This window comes from Urocitellus parryii, chromosome X, assembly GCF_045843805.1.
Source record: "Urocitellus parryii isolate mUroPar1 chromosome X, mUroPar1.hap1, whole genome shotgun sequence".
NCBI classification, from domain to species: Eukaryota; Metazoa; Chordata; class Mammalia; order Rodentia; family Sciuridae; genus Urocitellus; species Urocitellus parryii.
In genome coordinates this window covers 3,828,623-3,851,045 of record NC_135547.1, presented here as the reverse complement: position 1 = coordinate 3,851,045, position 22,423 = coordinate 3,828,623, and the positions used below count along the sequence as shown (strand labels likewise).

Sequence of the window (22,423 nt, the reverse complement as noted above, 5' to 3'; positions counted from 1 at the left end):
AAATTGTGATAATTAGAATGTTTTCATTATAAAAAATCACATCAGCTTTACCAAGAAAAAAAAACTGATTAACTTTGTTTCATGTTTATTTTCCATCTTCATATAAATTTTACATACACAGCTACAGTACCCAAGGAAACAAGTAAAAACAGTTAAACAAGTTACATATACCCCAAACAGACTAAACCTGAAGGTACATAAAACATTTAAATTTTGTTTTAAACCCAGACAAGTTGATGTTTATTGTTCATTTGTGCCCATGTGAAGTTGTGGACTGTTGTCAAACCCGTTTGATACATGCTTCAACTATGGCACACAATTTGTCTCTTCAATGGCAGGTTTCTCTGCTGTTAAGCATTGCATGTCCTCCACCAGGGCTGTACAACTGTTCATGCAGATTCTGCTCCTGTGTTACGATAGTTTTTACAAATGTTGTGCTGAAGTATACATTAAAAATTTGACAGGACTTATTTTTTTGGTCCCTTTTCAGGTATAAAGAGTAATCTTAAAATTATTTTCAGGAACTTGAGCAACATAACCATAATCATTACAAGTAATCTGTAAATAGTTTGGTCCTTTATGTATTCCTTAAAATAGAACAAAATTCCTCAACATCACTCCTGGCCACTTTCCTTGTTTCCTTCTTGTTGCTGTGTACTTGAAGGAAATATTCCTTTTCACATATTCTATGAGTCATATTTCTCAGTTATACACACTAGTCTTCCGTTTTCCCGTGTTTGGTGAGACTTCACTGAACAGGAATAATAGCAGTAGCTAACAACAGCTGCATAGCACATACAGTTTGCAAAGAGCACTCACACATTCTCTTCAGTTTTGCAGAGTGAATCTGTTACAAGATGTCTCGATGTCAATGCGGAGAGTGAGAATATTTAAGTCTCTATTGTCATTGGCTATGCCATAGTGTTGACTACTGCTCTGGCTAGGGAGAGGATGCCAGTGTGCCTGGTTTCAAGCCATGTGTCATTAATGCAGTAGGGGGTGTGAGTTCTTTAGCCATTTGACTCAGATTGATTTTTGTAAGTGATGCTTTTCCTACCCTTATCTAGATGGGTTTTGTATTCATTGTATTCTAGCCCGTCATTTGTATAAATTTACTATCTGTTGTCATTAAAAAAGTGTCTATAATGCCTGTGTCCTGATTCAATTAACAGTAAGGTTTTTAACCTCTGCTTTTTAAATGTTTGTGGGTTTTTTTTTTTGTCTTATTCTCTATAAAAGTTACAATATATGCAGGTATTGTTTTTAAGATGTATTTGTTTGTCTTGTGTTTGTGCCATGTAGAATATGCACAGAGCTGTCAAAGATGAGCTTTAATGCAGTACACATATACCAAAGGCTGTCAGACTGGTTGAGGTGTGCATGGGGTGCCAAAATGGGAAGGGTTGGTTATATCCATCTACGGTTGGCCTATCAGAATTGGCCTGGCGGTGTGGAGAAAAAGCTTGCCCCATAGCTTTTTTTTTTTTTTTAATTCATTTGGGGGCAAACAGGCTTCACTATCACTAAAGGAGTAAGGCTGAGAAATACTTGTGGTTAATTAAAGACTAGGAGAAAGAATTTCTGGACATGTTCAACATGGCACCCCTCCCATGACCAATGCTTTGTGTCCTGCTTCCTCTAATCATCTGTTGATCATACACACTCTAGTTCCTTTCTGTGTTTCTGAGAACTACAGTCAATTCTTACTAATCACTAACGTCCCCTTCCAGATAACATTTGTGAGATATCTTAGTTTCAAAGATACAGATGATGAGATGATCCAGGAACTCAGAGAACAGGTAATGAATGGCATTGCAGAAATCACAGAAAAGCAGTGCTAAGTTGACTAGAATCACGTTGTAGGACTTAGTAAAAATTCTAGATTGCTCAAACCTAACCCAGACCTGGCTCAGAATCTCTGGGTGCAGAGCCTATAAATGTCTTTGAAAGGGGCATTTATCCTGCATGCAGCCAGATGGAGACCCACTGACAGATTTATGTCTCTAAATACATGTTATTAATGCTGGACTTGATATTTTTATAAAGGTGTTTTAGGCAGCTTTGTGTCACTGAGTATAAGATCTGAAGAGAACACAGGAGGAAAGATTTATATTGGCTCCTCGTTTAAGGTTCAGTCCATGGTTGACCAACTCTCTAGACTGGGCCCAAAATGAGGCAGAACATCATGGTGGAATGGCATGGCAGAGGAAAGCAGAGAGAGCTGCTTGTACCTTGGACAAAATATAAAACCCCAATGCCTAACCCCAGTGACCTACTTCCTCTAATGACAACCTGCCTGCCTATGGTTACTGCCCAGTTAATCCAATTCAGGGGATTAATGTACTGATTACATTAAGGCTCTTATAACCCAATCATTTAACCTTTGAACTTCTTGCATTGCCTCAAATATCAGCTTTTGTGGTGGCAATCACCTAATCGAAACAATAACATTACCTTAAGATAAATCCTGCATTATGACATATTGAAGGTATTAACAGAAGGAGTTAGGATTGGGTTCATGTTCCATGGAGTTGAAGAATGAACACCAGGAACACCACACCTTTCTCCTACAGTATCTGTAGTTCTTTGCACACAAGCAGAGCAGCAGAGTAACTGGATGTGCTCTTTGTGGATATAGTGTCCAAGCTTTGCCATTTAGCAGGGTTTCATCGTAAACAGCAATTGTGTTCATTCAGCTGGTTATTCTGCTCCAGATGTGTCCCATGGAATAGATTGGAAAGACCTGCCAGTTCTCCTCCTCACACTCTGCTGCTGCAATTCTGCAAATATCAACAATGTTTTCAAGTTCAGCTCTGGCCCTTTAACATGCATGTAAGCAGAAAGAATAAAAATATAATCAGAATCAGAATCTCTCTGTTATGTGTAAACTATGGCAGTATATATTTTAAAGAAAAAAAGTATGTTGCATAGCCAGATTTTGTTGCTTTAAACATATTCACAATAGAAAATGAAAATGTTTAGGGTCTATGAAAAGTGAAATCTGTGTACAAGTTTATATTCCATTTGTTCCCTAGAAAATGGATGTAAGGTCAAAAACCTCATGCATAGATGCCCCTTAGTATCCAGGGGACTTAGGTCCAGGACCCACTGCAGATTCCAAAATCTGCTAAAGATGCTAAAGTCCCTTACGTAAAATGGCACAGTATTTACATAGAACCTGTGCATAATCTCCCATAACTTTAAATCATCTCTAGATTGCTTATAGTACTCAATACAATGTGATTGCTATGTAAATGGTTGTTATACCATGTTGTTTAGGGGGAAATGACAAGAAAATAATCTATATATGTTCGGCACGGACACATTTTTTTTCAAATATTCTAAACATGACCTGTTGAATCCATAGATGCAGAACCCACAATTATGGAGGGCTGGTGGAATTCATGCTGCTTCTAGCTAGAGACATAGTCCTCATTCTCCACTCTTTGCCCACTATTCCCTCTCAGCCTACCTTCAACCAATAAAGATTAAAAGGTGAGTGAGAAATGAACAGAAAACAGAAAAATGGAACAAGCAAGAAAAGTGAAACCACTTTCCCAAATGATTTGGCAGAAGAGTTGATGGGATGCCACCTATATTGGGCATAATTCTAAGGTGTCCCTAAGATTCTCCCTGTCTGCTCCCCTCCCCTTGAATTTGGAATAACCTGTGAACAGCAAGGGACAGTAGTTCCCTTGATTACATGACTCTACGACTTTCCTGGGGCTGCTGTAATAAAGCATTGAAACTGGAGAAATGTATTTTCTCACAGTTCTGGAGTCCAGAACTCTGGGACCAGTGTGTTGGCAGAATTGTTTCTTCTGAGGCCTCTCGGCTTGTAAATGGCTGCCTTTTCCCTGTGTCCTCTCATAGTGGTCCCTGTGTGTCTGTGTCCTAAACACTTTTAAGACGATACCAGTCACACTGAATTAGGGCTCATGCTGATGACCATATCTTACCTTAATTATCTCTTTAAAAGCCCTATTTCCAAACAACCATATTCTCTGGTACTGGGGGTTATGATTTCAACATGTGAATTTGGAGGGGGGGAAACAATTTGACCCCTATGTTATATGGCATGTTAAATAGAATAATGGCCCTTCAAAATTGTTTACATCTTAATCCCCAGGACCTGGGAATATGTTACCTGACTTGGCTGAGGGGGATTGAAGTTGCAGTTAGAGTGAGCTTTTTAGCTGACTTTAGACGGTAATAAGACACATTTTGTAAATTCTAAAATCTAAAACTGCATATATGTTTCAAGAAGACAGAGGGGCCTGAGTTCTGTTCTCTTCTTCCCTGTAAGTGGAATTCACTTCTAAGGAACTCACTTTCCTTTCTGAATTTTAGTGTCTTCTAAAAAGTTAAGAGGGGTAGCTAAGATGATTTCTAAAGTTCTCGCAGAGTTGGATTTCTTTTGGTTTTGCATTTTATGTCAATCACTAGGATTGCCATCGTCAACATACAGACCTGTAAGCCCTTTGATGTCTCATGGTAAATTTAATATATCTTGAAACTTTTCCACATTTCTTGCCCAGGCTGAAATGAGGAGCTTTGAATGAGGCTGAAACCTAGCAACCAGCTCTCTTGAAATACCTCATTGAATGCGTTTGTAGAGTATCAGGGGAAAGTATAGACAGCAAAAATGGTAACCACGCTTCAGTGTTAATTTCATTTAGTGACTCACCCACTCTGTCATCCAAAGATGGCATTGATCTAAATTGTGACCTTTTCTTCTATCTCATATCATTAAAATAATGCCAGTAAAAGGGCAGTGACTCACCACATGAGCAGATTCTTTTTGAGAAAATTAGCAGAGCATTGTCATGGAAAGTTTGGGCAAAGGGTCTTTTATTAGCTGCACCTGGTGATCAAGCAGCATCCTTTGCCCAACTCATTAAGTGCCTCTTCTCTAATGTGTCCTGTGGATTCTAAGTAGCCTATGTTATTTTGTTGATTCTCATTTTGCAGTACTTCAGGCTTTGAATGCATGAATTAATTTTCCACTGAATCAGTTGCTAATTGTCCTTGCCTCCAAAATTCAAAGGGGCTTAGTGGGGCTTGTTTTGGATTCTGGAAGTTTTTATACATAGTTCATGGTTTATATATAGTTTATGCTGGATATAAATGCTTATATTACTTTTGCAAAATAAATAATATCAATATGGTTTGGTGTCATACACTAAATGAGCTTCAAATTTTATGTCCAATAAGTTTACAGCATAACATTATATGTATTTGAAAATTTGATAAATACTTTACATGGTTAGAAGCAACTATCTTAAAATCACTTAGTCTCAACCTTCATTCTACAAATGAGGTCCAGAGGGGAGAAATAATGGAAAAGCCAGGATGAATAACTCAGTTCTCTAACTCCCAAATTGGCCTTCTTGGTATCTCAGTAGCCTCTTGGCATCAGTGTTACACTGTGGATAACATTGTGTGTTCAAGAGAATGTTAAATCTAATTTTGTGTTATCTACATAAAAAGTATACAGAATATTTAGAAATATCTCGATCACAAATGGTCCCAGTGTATGAACCCTTGAGCCCTTAAATATACATATTTTAAAAGCTCCCTTCCATAGTTCCTCTTGGTCCACAATAAACAAGTTTCTTTTAGATTCACATCAAGTTTGTAAGTTAGCAAGACTGATATCTAAAGAGACATGAGAAATTTAATGTCATAACTTCATGGAACACTGTGCATGGGCCTCTGCTGTAGTATGAACACTGTAATAAGGAAGTCTTTTCCTCACAGTCAAATCACTAATGTGTAATATTGGAACAGATAGGTCTGGTGAATAGGTAACTTTAATTCTCAGATTCTGGGGGAGGCTGCCAGGTACTGCCTGGTTAACCTTTTAATACATTGGTTTCCCAGCATATTCTTCTCTCTAAAACTTTATACACTTTCACAATAAGCTTTGAGTATTGTGTTTTAGAATAGTTTAAAATGAAAACTTGGGGAATACAATAATTAGTTGAATCATCATACGAAAGTGAAGTTTGGGCACCTATAAAATAGCAGTACTTACTGGTTTCAAATATCCAGGGGAGGATATTCTAATGGATTCTGTAGGTCTCATCTCCATCTACATAATTCTTAAGCTCATTTTTCTGGGGGCCGATGCTGTAGAGATCAGACTTTTTATTCATTCATCCAAATATTTATCAAATATTTAGTGAGTACAGCCATGCACCAAATGCTGAGGGGACAGAGAGGCTGGAACACAAATAGCTCTCAGACTGAAGAGAACAGATGACAAGCAAGTAAGGACATTCTCTTTCTAGAAGTGTTCCAATAGATGCCTACAAATGTCACGTGGACAAGAGTCAATTCTGTGTGCAGGGGCACATGGAGTGAATTGGTTTAAGGCCAGGGAAATTCACTAAAGGCTTCATAAGTGTTGTGACACCTGGCTGTGTGGAGAAAGCAAAGGTGTTGGCAGTGGACAGTAGGCATGGGGCTGGAGCTGGGAGAAGAGTATTTCAGCACAGAACAGACCAGGAGGTATGATATTGAGACGGGAAAGGGTGAGAAGGACTGGGGTTGGGGAGGTGGCAGAGCCAGGACACAAAATTCCCTGTGACTGCTGTTCTTGGCTAAAAGGGAAAGAAATTTCATAATATCTGGAGCAGAACTTCAAGGCTTCAAGGGCAAAGAAGCACAAGGCAACAACACAGGGCTGAGGGCAGGAGATGAGGGAACAGGAAGGAGCCAGAGATGGACATGCTTATACCTATACTATTAGAAAGCTCCCTCACCAAACTTGGGAAGAAGTGTCAAGGTATTTTGGGGTTTCCACTGTTTTGCCAATATGAATTATGTTGCAGCAAACAGTCTCCCTGAGCCCAGGTGTGAAAAGACTATAGATAGTGCAAACTACTATGTAACTTTAAAAATACATAAACAATAGGACAATATATTCTTTATGGATATATGAATACATGCAAGAACTCAGACTGCACAGAAGTATACACACCTACCTCAGAGTAATGGCCACCTCTTTCAGGGGAGGCAATGGGTGTAGACTGTGGCCCTCAGGTGTTTGGTGAGGCTTTAATTCCTCAAGACAGAAGAGATCCTGAAGCGTGTATGGTAAAATATTTCATATATCTCAATATTGAGCCATAAGTGCCTATTAAATTTCTTTTTAAAAAATTTTTGTTGTGTCTGAGAAATTTCCAGACAATTTTTTTTAAGTTCAAAAAGAGGCTGTGGGGCTAAGGAGTAGCTCAGTTGTACAATACCTGCTGAGCATGTGCAAGGTCCTGGGTTCCACCTCAAACACCAGAATAAATAAATATAAAGAGGCCTAAGAAAAGGTTTTAAACTTATCCCTTCAGGGATTGATGAGTTGTGCTCTGAGGTGGGTCAAATTTGGCCTGCTACCTTTTTGTATGGTTTGTAAGTTGAAAATGATTTTTAAAAATATTTTGGATGGTCAAGAAAATAAAAAGAGAATATTCTGGGATATGTGAAAATGCTATGGCATTCCAACTTTATTGTCCATAAATTAAGTTTCATTGGCACATAGCCATACGTATTCATTTAAGTATTGTTTATGGCTGCTTTTGCACTGCAAAGATAGAATCAAGTTGAAACAGGGATTAACAGTAAAGATTATGCTGTCTACTAGCTGGCCCTGCCATTGACAGAAAAGTCCAGAGGTAAGTGGTTCCAGAGTTGGTTAATTTAGTGGTGTAATAATGTTGATTCTAAGTTGTTTCTTTTTTTTTTTCCAGTTTGAAACCATATTTTATTTTTAATATAGCTAGAAATATCCAATAACTATATATTTTTAAGCAGAAAACTTTCTTTTCCTTCTTACAGCATCATTAGCAGAAAAAAAGAACATTTCTCGTTTTTAGAAATGATACTGGGTCTCTAAGAAAATGAAGACTATCTGTTGAATTTATGGAACTTAAAGTCTAAAAGCACAGGACACATTTTCAGAAGAGTAATTTACTTTTACCCATTTATATTCGTAATATTCGAGTATAGTTAGGTCATGTACAATTAAGTCAATCAAATCAGGAATCCAAGAAGAAACTGTTCTTCTTGAGATAAGCATAGCACACATGAGATTTTGAGAACATACATGAACAACAACAACAAAAAAAAAAACACCAGCAAGCCCAAATCCAAGTATAAATGGTGTTTTTTTCCAAGGGTTTTAAAAGCATGCTCCATTAGCATACGACTTTTTCTCATTTTTGTAACAGATGCAGTTCTGTTTACTCATGTACAGTAAAGGGTTAGAACCTGTATAAATATTAGAAATATTTTTATAAATGTACTCCAAGGAATTTATCATTTCCTTTATCTTTGCAGGGACAAAAGGGAAAAAGAGGTGGGGGTATGGTCGCAGTATTTAAGGAAGAGCTGAATACAATAATGAATCTTCATGGTGCCAAGAACTCCATAATGAATAACCAGGCTCTCATCTATTTTATAATTCATGTTAGATCAAGCAGTTAATTCCATGTATGGTTACCAATAACTCAAACCATATACTCTTCAAAATACAAAGATCAATAGGTACTTCCAAAATAGAACACCAAACACTAAAAGGAATCCTTCCTTCCAATGTTTTTGACATCACAAGATTTTGCCAGAGTGGAAGTCTAATAACATTTAAATAAGCAATCTCATGGCTAAGAAAGAACTACAGCTCTTATGGGTATTATTCCACAGCTAGGGTATGTATTACATATTAAATTAATCCCAGCATTAAATATGCTTTGCACAATTATGGTATGATAGCAGTGATGATGCTAGTGAGAAAAGATTATCTTTAGTTCAAGAAGGGGGGAAATACAAGAAGCAGAAAGCAGACATAGTTGGTCATTTTCTGATGAGAAAAGGTAAATTTTAAACATAGAATATAAAAAGAAAACTACTCCCTTATTTCCCCACGGTGGAAATAATACGAAACATTTATTTGATATATTGAACAAAAACAGAGCTAAGTAATCCAACTCCATTGCAGCATAACAAAAAAAAAAAAAATCACCTCTTCAACACAGTGTAAGGATTTAAATGCAACCTGCATAAGGGCACATGTCATATAAAATAGTAAGACTGCTGCTGCCTTACCAAGTACTTCCAGTCCCTACCCAGGTTAGAGTGAAATACTGGTGGTCCCAATAGTTTTATTGAAATTAATCATTTAAAAAATATTTTTAAATGACGAATCAAAATGCCTCAGTCTCAGTAACCATATATTCAACTGAAACTTTTATCTATGTAAATGAGATTTATTTACTTCCCACTAGTAAGTCTTTATTTCACTCACATTACAGCTATGTATTTTCCATACTTAGTATCTGCTTTGCCCAATATCAAAGAAAAAATCCAAAATGATTAGTAAATAAAAATGGAGGAAATAACACCCCCTTGAGTTTTAAATATTTTTAAGGTTTAAAAAGTGTTTTAAGTTTGTAATTCCTAGTAGGAAAACATTATCTGAATGAACACCCTAATGGCAAATCATTGTAAAATGCTTCAACTGGATTTGCTGCAGAGGGGTAGGGATTATCTTCAAAGCACCCCAGCTCTCCTGATGAGGTCAGAGGTACACTGGTTTGTATTATTGCGACAGCCATTAAGTGATCTAGGTTGCTTTTCCTTCAGTAAGGGTTTTGTCAGGTGGGCATTACGCTTGACCTCCAAATTTGGCTGACAATTTACTGATGAGATTCATAACCTTTGGGTTGCTTTGATATTTTGACATATTTGCTGGGTTCTGGGCCACATCCTGGAAGGCCACCATAACTTCTGGATCCTGCATGGCTGCAAGAACCTCCGGATCACTAAGAATTTCATTGAGCCCAGGCATTCCTGCCATTCCAGGCATGCCCCCTCCCATTCCAGGCATTCCTCCAGGAAAATTACCAGGCATTCCTCCAGGAAAGCCACCTGGAAAAGAGCCAAACTGAGCTCCTGCTTGTCGTCTGGCTTCTTCCTCCCTCTGGGCTCTCTCATGTTCTTCTCGAGCCTTCTTAACTCTTTCTATTCTTTCTTTGATCTCTCGCTCTTCACGTTTTCGCTCATATTTTCTCCGATGTTCAGCAATTTTCTGGGCCCGTGGTTGAACTTCTTTCAGCATTGCACTAGCATCATCATCATAATCCAGTTTACAGGCAAGAGCAAGATCATGGGCTGCTTCTTCCCAGTGGCCCAAAAGTCTGTGGGCTTTCCCTCGCCACTTGTAAGGCTGAGCTGAATCAGGATTTATTTCAATGGCTCTGTCACAGTCTCGAATGGCAGCATTTGGCTTCTGTAATTTGACGAAGACACTGGCTCTCTTGGCATACAGAATGGCCAAGCGAGGATTTAGCTTGATAGCATCTGTGAACAAGTCAATGGCTTTCTGTAGTTCACCATCATTCAGGGCTTCAATGGCAGCCCCTTTCTTTTCATTTGCTTGATCCATCATCTCCTCGGTTATCTCCGCATTTTCATCTCCCATTTCTTGAGGAGCATCAGTGTCTGGTTCAATCACACCTTCATTATCAATTTCTAGATCACTTTCCTCACTTGATGGCTCATCTCTCTTAATGTTTTCTTCCGACTTCTTGCTATCTGTTTTTTCTTCCTTGGTATTTTCTTCTGATTTAGGTTTATGAGTAGCAGGTGGTACTTTACCCCCCATGCTCTCCACCCACTCTCTCAGGAAGCGCATCTCCTCGGTGTGCAGGACGCTCGGATCCTGCTTACACATTTTCACGAAGGCCCGAAGCTCGCTCACTTTGCGGGGATCCATGGTCGAGAAGAGGCAGGCGGAGGCGGCTGCGGCCCGTTCCCAGGCCCGGGCGCTGGCTCAGCGTCCTAAGTTGTTTCTTAATTGTTTTTTTTTTGTAGTTGTAGATGGACACAATGCCTTTATTTTTATTTGTTTATTTTTATGTGGTGCTGAGGATCAAACCCAGTGCCTCACACATCCTAGACAAGTGCTCTGCCACTGAGCCATAACCCCAGCCCTCTAGGTTGATTCTTTAAAATGCATAACTGCCTTATCTATGCCATGTCTCTGGCTGCCATAGCTCTAAGCAACATGTGCCACATGACAGTCCAAAGGTAGATGGCAGAGATTACCTCAAATGTGTCTTTCTTCCTAAAATTTTATTGGCTGAAAATGGTCACATGGCCATCCTGGAGCTGGGGGAAGGAATTGTCTGATTTTCTGAGTCCAGAGAAGACCTCAATTAGGGGGGAAGGAGGGACAGAGGAGCAAATAGATAAATAAATGTACATGCTCTGCATATAAACTTACAAACTAAAAGATTGGGGCTGGTGATGTAGTTCGGAGTTAGAGCACTAGCCTAGCATGCCTGAGGCTGGGGCTCAGTCCCCAGTACCACACAACCACATACATACACACAAAACTCAACATCTAAAAGGCTAGATTGTAAGAAGAGGAGGGGGATGTGGAAGAGCATTTAGGAGGCCATTAGCTGCTGCCATCATCTGGAAGAGAAGTGATAAATTGATGTGGCATGGCCCAAGGGTGTTGTGTAGAGAAGAGGTTGTTGAATTTTGTGTCTTGAAGGGTTGGCCAATCGAATGTATGCTGGAGGAAAGAACTGAACAAAGTAGGAATTCAAGGTTTGGTAATAGACAACTGGTGTCATTCAATGACATTTTTAGATCCCAACAAGATGGAGCTGCTATAGTTTTGGTCTAAAGGTGAGAAGTCAGTTTCAGTGTCCTCACTGTTCTGCTATATTTTCAAGTAATATAGAGGTAATAAAATAAAGCAGAGAGTGTTTTTGTATAAAAGAGCTATAGCTCAAAAGTGTTATTTTTATACTCTGGGAAAGTAGAGTTATTCATGACTAAATGAAACAATGTCATATATGGCCCCAGAATTTTTTGCAGTTTGGAAATTGTTTTCATAGCCATCATTCTATTTGATCCTCAACTCTAGTGAAGAGCTACAACAGAAGTCATCTGCATTTTATAGATGAGAAAACTGACACACAGAGAAGGAAAGTTCAAAGGTCAGCCTAAAATATATGTCTTCTCCTTCTAGGTCAAAAACAGGACTGTCCTATTCAAAAGCACTGTTTTAAAGAGTGACAAGTTTGCTTTTGTTTATCCTTGATTCATTCCTAGCTAAGATCCCACTTTGCTTTGTTCCTCTTTAATATTGTATGTAAACTTTATGTTATTTTACCTTTAAAAATATCTATTTTTCAACTATTTCCATACCCCTAAACCAGACAGTAATTTGCACTGTTCACTTATTTTTAGACAATCATATGCAACTGTTTTGATTCATCTTTAAAAGCTTATTTCCACAGCACATAACAAAATTAATTAAATTGCTTTTTGAAACAAGTCTGCTTTGTTTCCCACTGCAGCGATGACTCATGAGGTTCGACAGAGTCTCATTTATATTCCTCCTCAGCAGGTGATTTAAATGTGATTTATACAGAAAGGAAAAGAAAGAAAAGAAGAAAGAAAACAAATGAAGAAAATAGCCCTTTGCTTGCTTCTTTGACAAGTTCTCCTGGATGTGGAGTAGATGGAGAAAGTTGCCTCGTTTCTTTCTGTACCAGATGTTCTCGACAACATTGTTAAAAACTGGCATCTCCATGTCCCAACTTGTGTAAACAGTATGGGGAAAGTACTATTTGGGGCCAACTCAAAGAAACGGTTTTTGATCCATTGAGATGCATGGTGGTGGTGGCGGCAGCATGGGTTGCTTTGAGTTCCAGGATGCATGGGTGTGATCATCTTATAGAGAAGGATGCATGGGTCCTGAAGGAATGTTGAAAGAATAGGATAGAGCCCATCCAGCCCAAACAGTGGGATACTAAAATTGTGTCACAGGATGTGGCTGAATAACATGCATCCTTCACACCTAGCAATTTCACTGAGAAAAAGAGAAAGAGGCCCCAAAGAGATGGTGGATAGATGGGTGATAGGAGTGACCACACACTCCTCAATTTGTTTTATAAGACAGCACTAGTTTGATCTTTATCTTTATAACACCCAGTAGGTATCAGCAAACTCCTACTTAGACATATGTTTCTCTTTCTCAATTTTCAGATGACATCTGTGAAATTGCTTTGCACTCTGCAGGGGTGAATTCAAGATGTCCTTGTTGAGATTATCACTCCTATTTGCTGATTAGTGTGCTTTTAAAAAAAATTGATCCTGGAAAAGTACCCCCCCCAATGAAAATCCACTGATCTATTTTGAGAAATCATGCATTTCATTCCCAGGCTACATCCCATGGAAAATAACTATAATTTAAAATTATGAGCCTCTACTAGAACCACTTTTGAGTGTGCACCCATTTCATTACCCTTCTGGCTGAATTACCTTCTGAGCTCTTTACTAATAACATTTATTAACCATAGACATGGGAACACAAACACACACACACACACACACGTCAGAACACTGCACCAAGTCCAACATATGATGTTAGAGCAGAATCCTCTCTCATCATTTCCATTGGTCACTCCTTAAGCAAGCTAGAAAAGAAATCCAACATTTTCCATGCTCAGACATTTCTCCCCAGAACTTTCCTCATCTATATCTGAGGCCCTCAGTGCTTGTGCTATCTTTCCATGTATTCCCTTCATGGCTACAGAGTTCCAGTGGCCCTGACATTTGTTTTCATTAGTGAACCTCACTTCCACCTCAGGCTAAGTTAGGGTCCATAACTGTCACTGAATATTAAAGAATAGCTACAAATGACCCAAGAAGATTTTATCTTTCCATGTTCAACATTCTTTCTTATCACATACCAACAAACAGTAAATAAAAGAATGATTCACAGTATAAGAACTACTTCTTCATTTTCCTTAATCTTTTATTCATTTCTTTTATGAACTAAGGGCATATGCTAAAAAGAAGATATTATTGTTCTCTTTACCTCTGTAATAAACAACCATAATTATCCAGAGGATGCATCTCCTTTCTCTACAGGGAATGACTATTTGCTTCAGGTCTGAACAAAATGAAAAATTATGACATCACTGAATCCACTCATTAAATTAATATGAAGTACTTGTCACAAAAACATGAATCTTTCCATTGGGGAATATATGACTAATATCAGGTGAATCAGAAATATTACAGTGTCAGACTGTCAGTTATCTGAGAAATTTGTTTTGGTTCTATTCCAGGGAGCTTTAGAGGCAATTGGCAATTGTGAAAACAAATTAGACCAAAAAATCAAAATCAAAACCAAACAAAAGCAATTGTCACCAAAATTCTTATTAGATGGCTGCATTTTCACTGACTTTTAATCTGAATATGAAACCAACAACACTACAGAAGAGATACAAGCTTAGAGCTTGATGAGCCTAGAAGTTTCTTAAATTTTTAAAAATAGAATCTCTTTTTCTAGCAAAACTTAAAAGTGCATGGTTTCTATGGGAATGTTTTGGCTTCAAGATGTCCAGCCAAACCAGAGCCACAGTAGAGTTAAGCTGCCCAGGTCAGGCCCAAACAGGGCTCTGGAGCTGAACTGTGGATATCTCCTAATACCTTTTTTCTTGGCCCCTTTGTTTGAGGAAAATTTGCCTGGCCATGGAAGAGTATTGCTATCATTAGTCAGCTTCACATTTCAGATGGTACAAGTTTCCTTTTTCTGACACGCACATGGACCTCGTCAGAATTGAATCTTGGGTAATGAATGATCTGTAATCCTTTTGTCCTTGATTAATTTAGTAATATTTATTCCAGAAAGGAAGCTTAGTAGCATATAACTTCTTCCTTATTAATAATAACTTCTCCAATTTTTGTGATATAAATATAATTCAAGACCTGGTTAAAATGTCCCAAATTTTTCAGTAAGGAAAAAGCATTTATAACTCAACTCTGCCATATGTTCTTGTCCCAAACACTTTTGTCATCTCAATTAAATTGCTCACAACTGTTTGGAATTTAGAAGCTTTGGCAGGGTTGGGTGGCCATATTTCAGAGATATATATTATTTGGTCTGTTTGGTTGGTAAAGGAGCCAACTTGGATACTAGACATGTGCTATTTTTAGTGCATTTCTGAGACATTAATAGTTGATCTCAGTTGATCTCTGCTTCAATTCAAGTGTTTGGCCTGCATTATTTAATTGATGAAACCTGGGACAATTTTAAAGACTATCAAAATATAATTTCGGTTAAACTTGTGGGTCAGTCTACTGGGTTGAAACCAAAGTACAGGATTAATAATTAAAAATGATAATAGTTGGACACAATATCTTTATTTTATATTTAACATCACCAATTCAGTTCTCTCACTAAATGAACCACTAAATAAGTAGAACCATTTTAAATGAAGGTGCCAAGTTCTGGGCCAGGAGCACAGCTGACTCACACCATGTCATCCAACGATGTCGGGCTCTTATTAGGACAGTTTCACAGTCTTGCAATGGAATGCAAACTATCCACATGTAATATTTTTATAGTTGTAGGTGGACACAATGCCTTTATTTTATTTTTATGTGATAATGAGGATTGAACCCAGTGCCTTTCACGTGCGAGGTGAGCATTCTACCACTGAGCTATAGCCCCAACCCATCCATATGTAATCTTAAGCTATAAAGCTCATTCTTCAGTCATTCCCATTTCTCTGTCTACACTCACTGCCTTTTTGCTGAGCCACAACCCCAGCCCCCTCATTGTCTTTTTGATCCTAGTGAAACTCAGGACTTTAAAAAACATCTATGTGCTACTCCAAAATCTACATTTCCAGTCCAAGCATCTCCCCTGGACCTCGTACTTATATATTTAACAGTGAACTTGGCATAGTCACTGGGGTGTGCAATGGATTCCTCAAATCAAATCCCTGATCTTCTCTCCTGAACCTTATCCATCTGAAGACTTCCACATCTCAGCAAATACCAAAAATTCAGGTAAAAACCATGGAGTTTAACTGGACATCTCTTTCTCATACCTCAGAACATGTTCATCAACAAATTCTGTCCATATCTCCTTCTAAATAAATCTTCTCACTACCATCACTACTCCAGCCCCATTCTAGTCATTCTAGTCATCACCATATTCTCACCTGAATCCCTGCAGTAGCATCCTGGCTGCTCTTTTTGCCCCACTCAATCATCTGCACACTTGCCAAAGAGATGTTTTTGGAGTAAAATTTAGATCATGTTATTTTTCTTTTCAAAATGTTCACTTAGAATAAAATCAAAGGTTCTATATATTATATAGAACTTGAATGAAAAAGTTTGGAAGAGAGAAAACAATTTGTTTTGAAGAACAGATAACACACATGGAGTGTTAACATCAGACATGAACCAAAGTAAGACAGTGGTTTTTGGACTTTCCTTCCAAGGTATATGGACTCCAGTCAGGGAAGCAAGAGGCTCTCCTCACAGTGACTCAGGGCTGAAAGACAATCAGATGACTGAAGTGATGACTAGGAATTCTTTTCTAGGCACATAAAGATTATGATACTGAAGTTGGTATGCTGTAATTTTTGCTTGCTTGCTTAGTATTGCTTTTAGTATTTTAATTCCATAAGCTATGTAACAAATGCTGCAACAAGAAAAATAGGCTATGAACACAAAACTTTGAGGACTACTTGTTTTGATTGCAATATTCTTAAACCAACAAAAACAGATAACTAGTAGCAATTTTGGAGCCTGATGGCATCTGAGATCAACTAGTGCACTGCCCCCTCACTTTGGAGATTGACAAGTGGGCTGCGAAGTGACCTCATGCAGTGTCACCCAGCATGGCCTCATCTTTCCTCCTCTTGAGCAGCATTACTGAAGCTGTCGTGATAAAGGCTCTTAGCACCAATTTTTTTGGGAATTAGTGAAGTACACTGGAAAACTTAAAGATTTTCTGAATATCAATGATCTTGAAAATAGGTTCAATGCTTTTTGTAATTTCACATGGAGCTTAAGTATTTATCTTGAGGGTAAGTGTTCTAGTCATTGACATCACTATTCATGAGAGGTTATGATTTAAGTCTTGTTATTCAATTTCCACCAACATGGTATTTTGAAATCACTACATTTCCAGTGTCATAGAATTATAGGGCTGTACCTGTATGATCTACTGTCATGAAAAGTTTAAGAGCTCTTAATGAATGAACAGATTTTGTGTGAAACATCAATCATTTAAAACTTTATGCAAAAAGTGGATCAAAAAACTACAATAGTAACTTAAAGAGATTGTAGACCCATGAGACTAAGTGGGCTAAAATTGGTGTACAAATCTAATTATGGTGTACTTACTAAACTTTCAAACTTTCCAATAGAACTTTCAGTTGATAAGTTTTGAAACTCTTTGTTCACATTTTGGGAGACATTAAAACCACGAAGAAATTTATTGACTTGATAGAATGAGGTCACATCAATCACTGGATTTTAGGAGAAGCCTGGCCTGCTATTGAATTGGAACAGTCTCATGCCACAAAACAATACTGCCACATCAGACAGTAGGAGGAAGGAGACAGACATGATAAACTAGAAACAAGTTCATTCAAGAAGCATCCAAGAAGTGCCTTACTATGTGCCATAACATTATGTTAGACAATCTGAGGGGTGCAATGGTAGGAATTATCCTCTGACTAGAAGAGGTGAAATTAGAAGATATGGCCAGGTATGTAGTCAAGTATGAGATGGAGCGAGACAGCCCTGGGTTCAAAACCTGCCTTTATATAACTGCCTTTTTACACTTGCCTTTACTATTATTTTTAGTATTTTAGTCCTCTAAGCTATGTCACAAATGCTGCAATAAGAAAAATAGTCTATGAACATAAAACTTTGAGGACTACTTGTCTTGACTGCAATATTCTCAAACCAACAACAACAGAAAACTAGTAGCAATTTTGGAGCCTAATGGTGTTATAGTCCTAAGCCCAGATAAGGTCATTTAATTTGTCTGAGACTTAGTTTTTGTATTTGCTATTGGGTTAATAATGGTGGCCACCGTGACATGAGATTTTTTTTGTGTGTGTTATATACACACACACTGTATATAACATTTGGTATGTACAAAATAAGTGTTGGCTATTTTTTATCCTGTGCAGCTCCATTATACGGGATACTAACTGACTATTCAGAAAGAGGCAATTAATGAGTTTCTTTTCATGTGAGCCCTTAAGAAAAAGAGAAATCAATGTGTACTGAGCACTGGGTTGGATTTGACAAGTGAGACTTCATCAAGGAGATAGGAACTGATAAATTTGAGACAGTCAGAAGAAGCAAAGATGAGACGTAGTTCAGGGCTTACCAATTATTTTTCACATAAAGATCTACTCAGAAAATGATAATATTGTACCACACATCGGGGTTAAATAAATGAGGCTGTTTGCAGCTGAAAGTGTTCCTCATACAGACTGAGCCCCTGCCCAAGTCACTGCTCAGTCAATAGAAAGGCTGGGGGAGATCAATATCTACAACAAGCTTGTGACTAATTTGTAATCCACTGGCTGGGAAAGTCTGGTATAGAAAACTTAAAGATTCAATGTCTCACAATAGTTCCCTTCAATCCTTTTAGAATGAGGCAGGGGGTCAACAAATAAGACCTCCACCAGTCAGTTCCCTACACCTAGCTTTGCAGTGCCCAAAGATTATTTGAGGCTCTGTTTCTTAAGATATGGTGCCGGACACTGGGGAGAGGGGGCATCATGTATGTAATGATCTTGCAAATAGGTAAAACTAAATGGATAATTGTCTTTGGTGCTCTTCTGTCTTAATCTGTTTTGTGGTGCTATAACAATACTATGGACTGAAAAATTTAAACAGTAGTTTGATTCATGTTTCTGTTGGCTGGGGAGTCCAAGATCCTGGCACTTGCATCTGAGGAGGGCCTTTTCACTGTATCACAGCATGGTGGAAGGGCCAATGAGCATGTGTGAGACAGAAAAGAAATTGGGCTGAGCGCATGCTTTTTATTGATGCTGTAGTAACAGTATTGATCCATTTTTGAAGGCAGAGACCTAATGATTTAACAGTTTCTTAAAGGCTACTTCTTAATGCTGTTTCAAGTAATAATTAAATGTCAACATGAATTTTGGGGCAAACATTCAAACTGTAGCACCCACCTTTCTGTTTCTGCCTTCTCTAGGTGAGCTCATTGCACTAGTTTGCCCTAAGGTATTGAAGTTCTCTACATGGCTAATAAAGCTTTATATAACAGTGCTCATAAATATGTGTTGAGTTGAATTAAATAGTGGCAAAAGGCTCTGCCCTGCATGTTTGGCCTGTGTCCTGAATAGATGCAAGTGTGCAGGGAAGAGTGGCATGCTGAGATCGTCACTTAACTTGTCACTTTGGTTCTTTTCTCCAAGCATTAATCACTGGGCCCAAAATTCACTTTTAATCACTTCCCATTTAGTGTTACTTTTGGCCTTAGTGGCCTTGTCCAACTAAAAGCAACCCTACAGCTAAGTATAAAAGCAAGACCTTTCATAAATGGTAATAGGAAGGAAATTCTGACATATTCCATAACAGGGATGAACCTTGAAAACATTATGCTCAGTGAAATAAGCCAGTCACAAAAGGGCACATACTGTATGAATCTATTTCTATGAGGAAAAAAGAAATGACCAGGGACTGGTGGAAGCAACTAACAGGAGTTCTTGTGGTTGCCAGGGGGCTGGGAGTAGTTATGTTTAATAGGTACAGAGTTTCAGTTTTGCAAGATGAACAATTTCTGGAGGTGGATGGTGGTCATGGTTGTACAACACTGTGAATATGCTCAATGCCACTGGACTGTGTACTTAAAAATGGCTGAGGGGCTGGGGTGTGGCTCAGTGGCAGAGTACTTGTCTAGCATTAGTGATGGCCTGGGCTGAACTCCTAAAAACACAGAAAATCAAATAATTAAGATGGCAAATTTTATGTTATATATAATTTACCACAACTTTTTAAAAAGGAAAAAGAGAGATATCAGACTGTCTACAAACCTTAGAGAAAACTTCATGAAGGTTGAGCAATAAACTTGATCATTAATTTTATTGTTAAAAGAGAAATATCAGCATGGGTCCAAGAGAATGCACTTTCCAATCACATTTTGTAATGCACTGTCACCTCTCTTTATTTGCTCCTTGTGTCTTCTTTTCTTCAGTTTTGAAATGGATTTGAAATGTGCTCAAATGGGTAAAAATTCCCACTTTAGTCATATTGTGTCAGATGTTACAGACACCTAGTAATAGGCTGAAGGTAGGGAGGAGTACACAGGGGGACAGAGGACAGCTGTTGAGAAATACAGCTAGGGGTGCCACCCACAACAGCATCAGAGCAAGACCATGAGAAGGTTCCTGCCAGTGGCTTAGTTGTTAGGAAGGGACACTTATCTTGTCTTCCTCATGGCCTCTACCTATGGTTTCTGGTATTTCTGACAATCTGGGAGGTAGACTCAAATGAGCCACTCACTGCTTTGTGAATCTGGACTTGCACCTTTGAAAGTCCATGGCTCTAAGCCTCAAAAATTCTTACCAGAGTAGTCCCTACAATATGGGAATGGTGCTTTGCCCAGGGACCAAATCACATGCTTGGTGAGTGTATGGGTTGAACTAGGACCCCCACCCCCTCCAAGATATGCTGAAGTTCAAACATGTACTACCTCAGAATGTGACCTTATTTGGAGTTAATGTCTATAATAGTCAAACTAAAATCAGGGTTCTAGGATCTGTGTGTGTGTGTGTGTGTGTGTGTGTGTGTGTGTGTCTGTGCATGAATTTCCTCTTTTGTAAGGACACCAGTTAAATTGAGTTAGGGTCCACCCTAGCATGCACAAGGCTCTGGGTACACACACACACACACACACACACACACACACACACACACACATACGAGTTTGTGGTACTTTGCTATAATAGCCTTAGAAAACTTATACAGCAGGAAAGCAGCGTCCATCTCAGTGGTCACTCTTTCTCTTATTCTCTGATAAGTTCTAGAAATGGAAGGAGGGAGAGAAGGCTGGTGACAAAGGGCTTCTTTATCAAAGTACTATAAGTACTTTCTTGGCATAGGGATGTCATCAAGTGCCCTTACCTTAATGATTCACCACTACATCACCAGTGCTTCCCTGGCACAAGCTTCTTAACATATTCTCATCACAAAGGGGAGGAATATTCAGTGCTGAGTGAGAGAGGCACTGAGCTAAGGAACAGAATGCTCAAAACTGTCATGCAGACTTCATGCTGCCTAATCAGCAGCACTTGGCTATTGCTAAGGTTTTAGTCCATGAACAGCCTCTCACCTCCTCTCAGTTCATTAATGCATGCAGCTAGAGTGCCTATTATGGGAAATATGTACTGCCATTAGTGGCTTGGACATAAAATTATGCTCTGTACATAGTTGGTCAAAGCACCTCTACTCAGCTCATCACGATTTTCAACTAGGACCAAGAAAATTGCCATCTGATTATTCTCTTCAAACCTATCAGTTAGGGAGCCTTTCCCAGTCCAGTGTCTTTTAAAGACTTGGCAAAAATAGGTTTTGTCTAAAAAGATTGATCCTGATAAATGAGATGAAGAGCAGTTTAAAGTGTTTTGGGGAACGAACATCATTTCATCTCATCAAAGTACAGTACCTTCCTCATGAATTCCTTTTAGTTTAATTTCTCTTTAGTAAGTTTCACTGCCTGAATTTGTACAAAATATATAGCAGTTGTGGTGGCAATGATATCATGCTGGAAATTAAATCAAATGTGTTGATTATCTATTGGAATACTGACTCTTTTCAAAGGTTGTTTTTGTTGCTATTTTTGTTTAAAGAACAGTTACATTACATAATAGGATGGTTATAGATGATAATAATATATCAAATTTTTCAAAAAGCCAGAAGAAATGATTTTAAATGTTTTCACCATGAATAAATGATAAATGTTTGAGGACATAGATATGATTACCCTGACTTAGACATTATACAACATATACAATTATACAAACATCAGATGATAGCCCAAACTATCTGTAAATTTTATGTATATTTATAATACACATATATGTATATATGCATTATATATATATATATATCAGTTAGTTAAAAAGCAGATCTAAATTTTTAAAAGGAATGGAGTGTTACACAGAAGAACAAGGTGAATACTAAACAAGAAGTTCCTTAATTCTGTGTTTACTAAATTATTTTCTGTTCTCTATCCTAGGCACTCGTGTCTACTCGCTGGCAACTATGCTTGTTTCGGTAATAATGCCAAAATACACGTCTTCAGCCCAGACCTCTCCTCTGAATACCAGAGCTGAGAGCCCCCTGCCTCCTGCTTCCTTTTCCTCAGTTGTCCCTGAAACTCCTTAAACCCTCATCCTATCCCCCACAACCTGCTTCCCTTCCTCTTGAAAAATCCTGCACACCTTTCCTCACTCCTTTCCCATATCAGTAACCAAAGCTTGTAAACTCAATTCTCTAAATCCCTTGCAAATTCTTCCACACCCATTGATCCTCATGCATGCAGTTATTTAGT

General features: G+C 38.3%; 1 protein-coding gene across 1 annotated transcript; it reads right to left on the bottom strand.

The window, feature by feature from the left end:
• Positions 1-8,555: 8,555 nt before the first annotated feature.
• Positions 8,556-10,828, bottom strand: LOC144250750 (hsc70-interacting protein). The gene has a single exon (XM_077793719.1). It carries the CDS (start codon positions 10,769-10,771, stop codon positions 9,662-9,664), a length of 1,110 nt encoding a protein of 369 aa, XP_077649845.1. The 5' UTR covers positions 10,772-10,828; the 3' UTR covers positions 8,556-9,661.
• Positions 10,829-22,423: the final 11,595 nt, after the last annotated feature.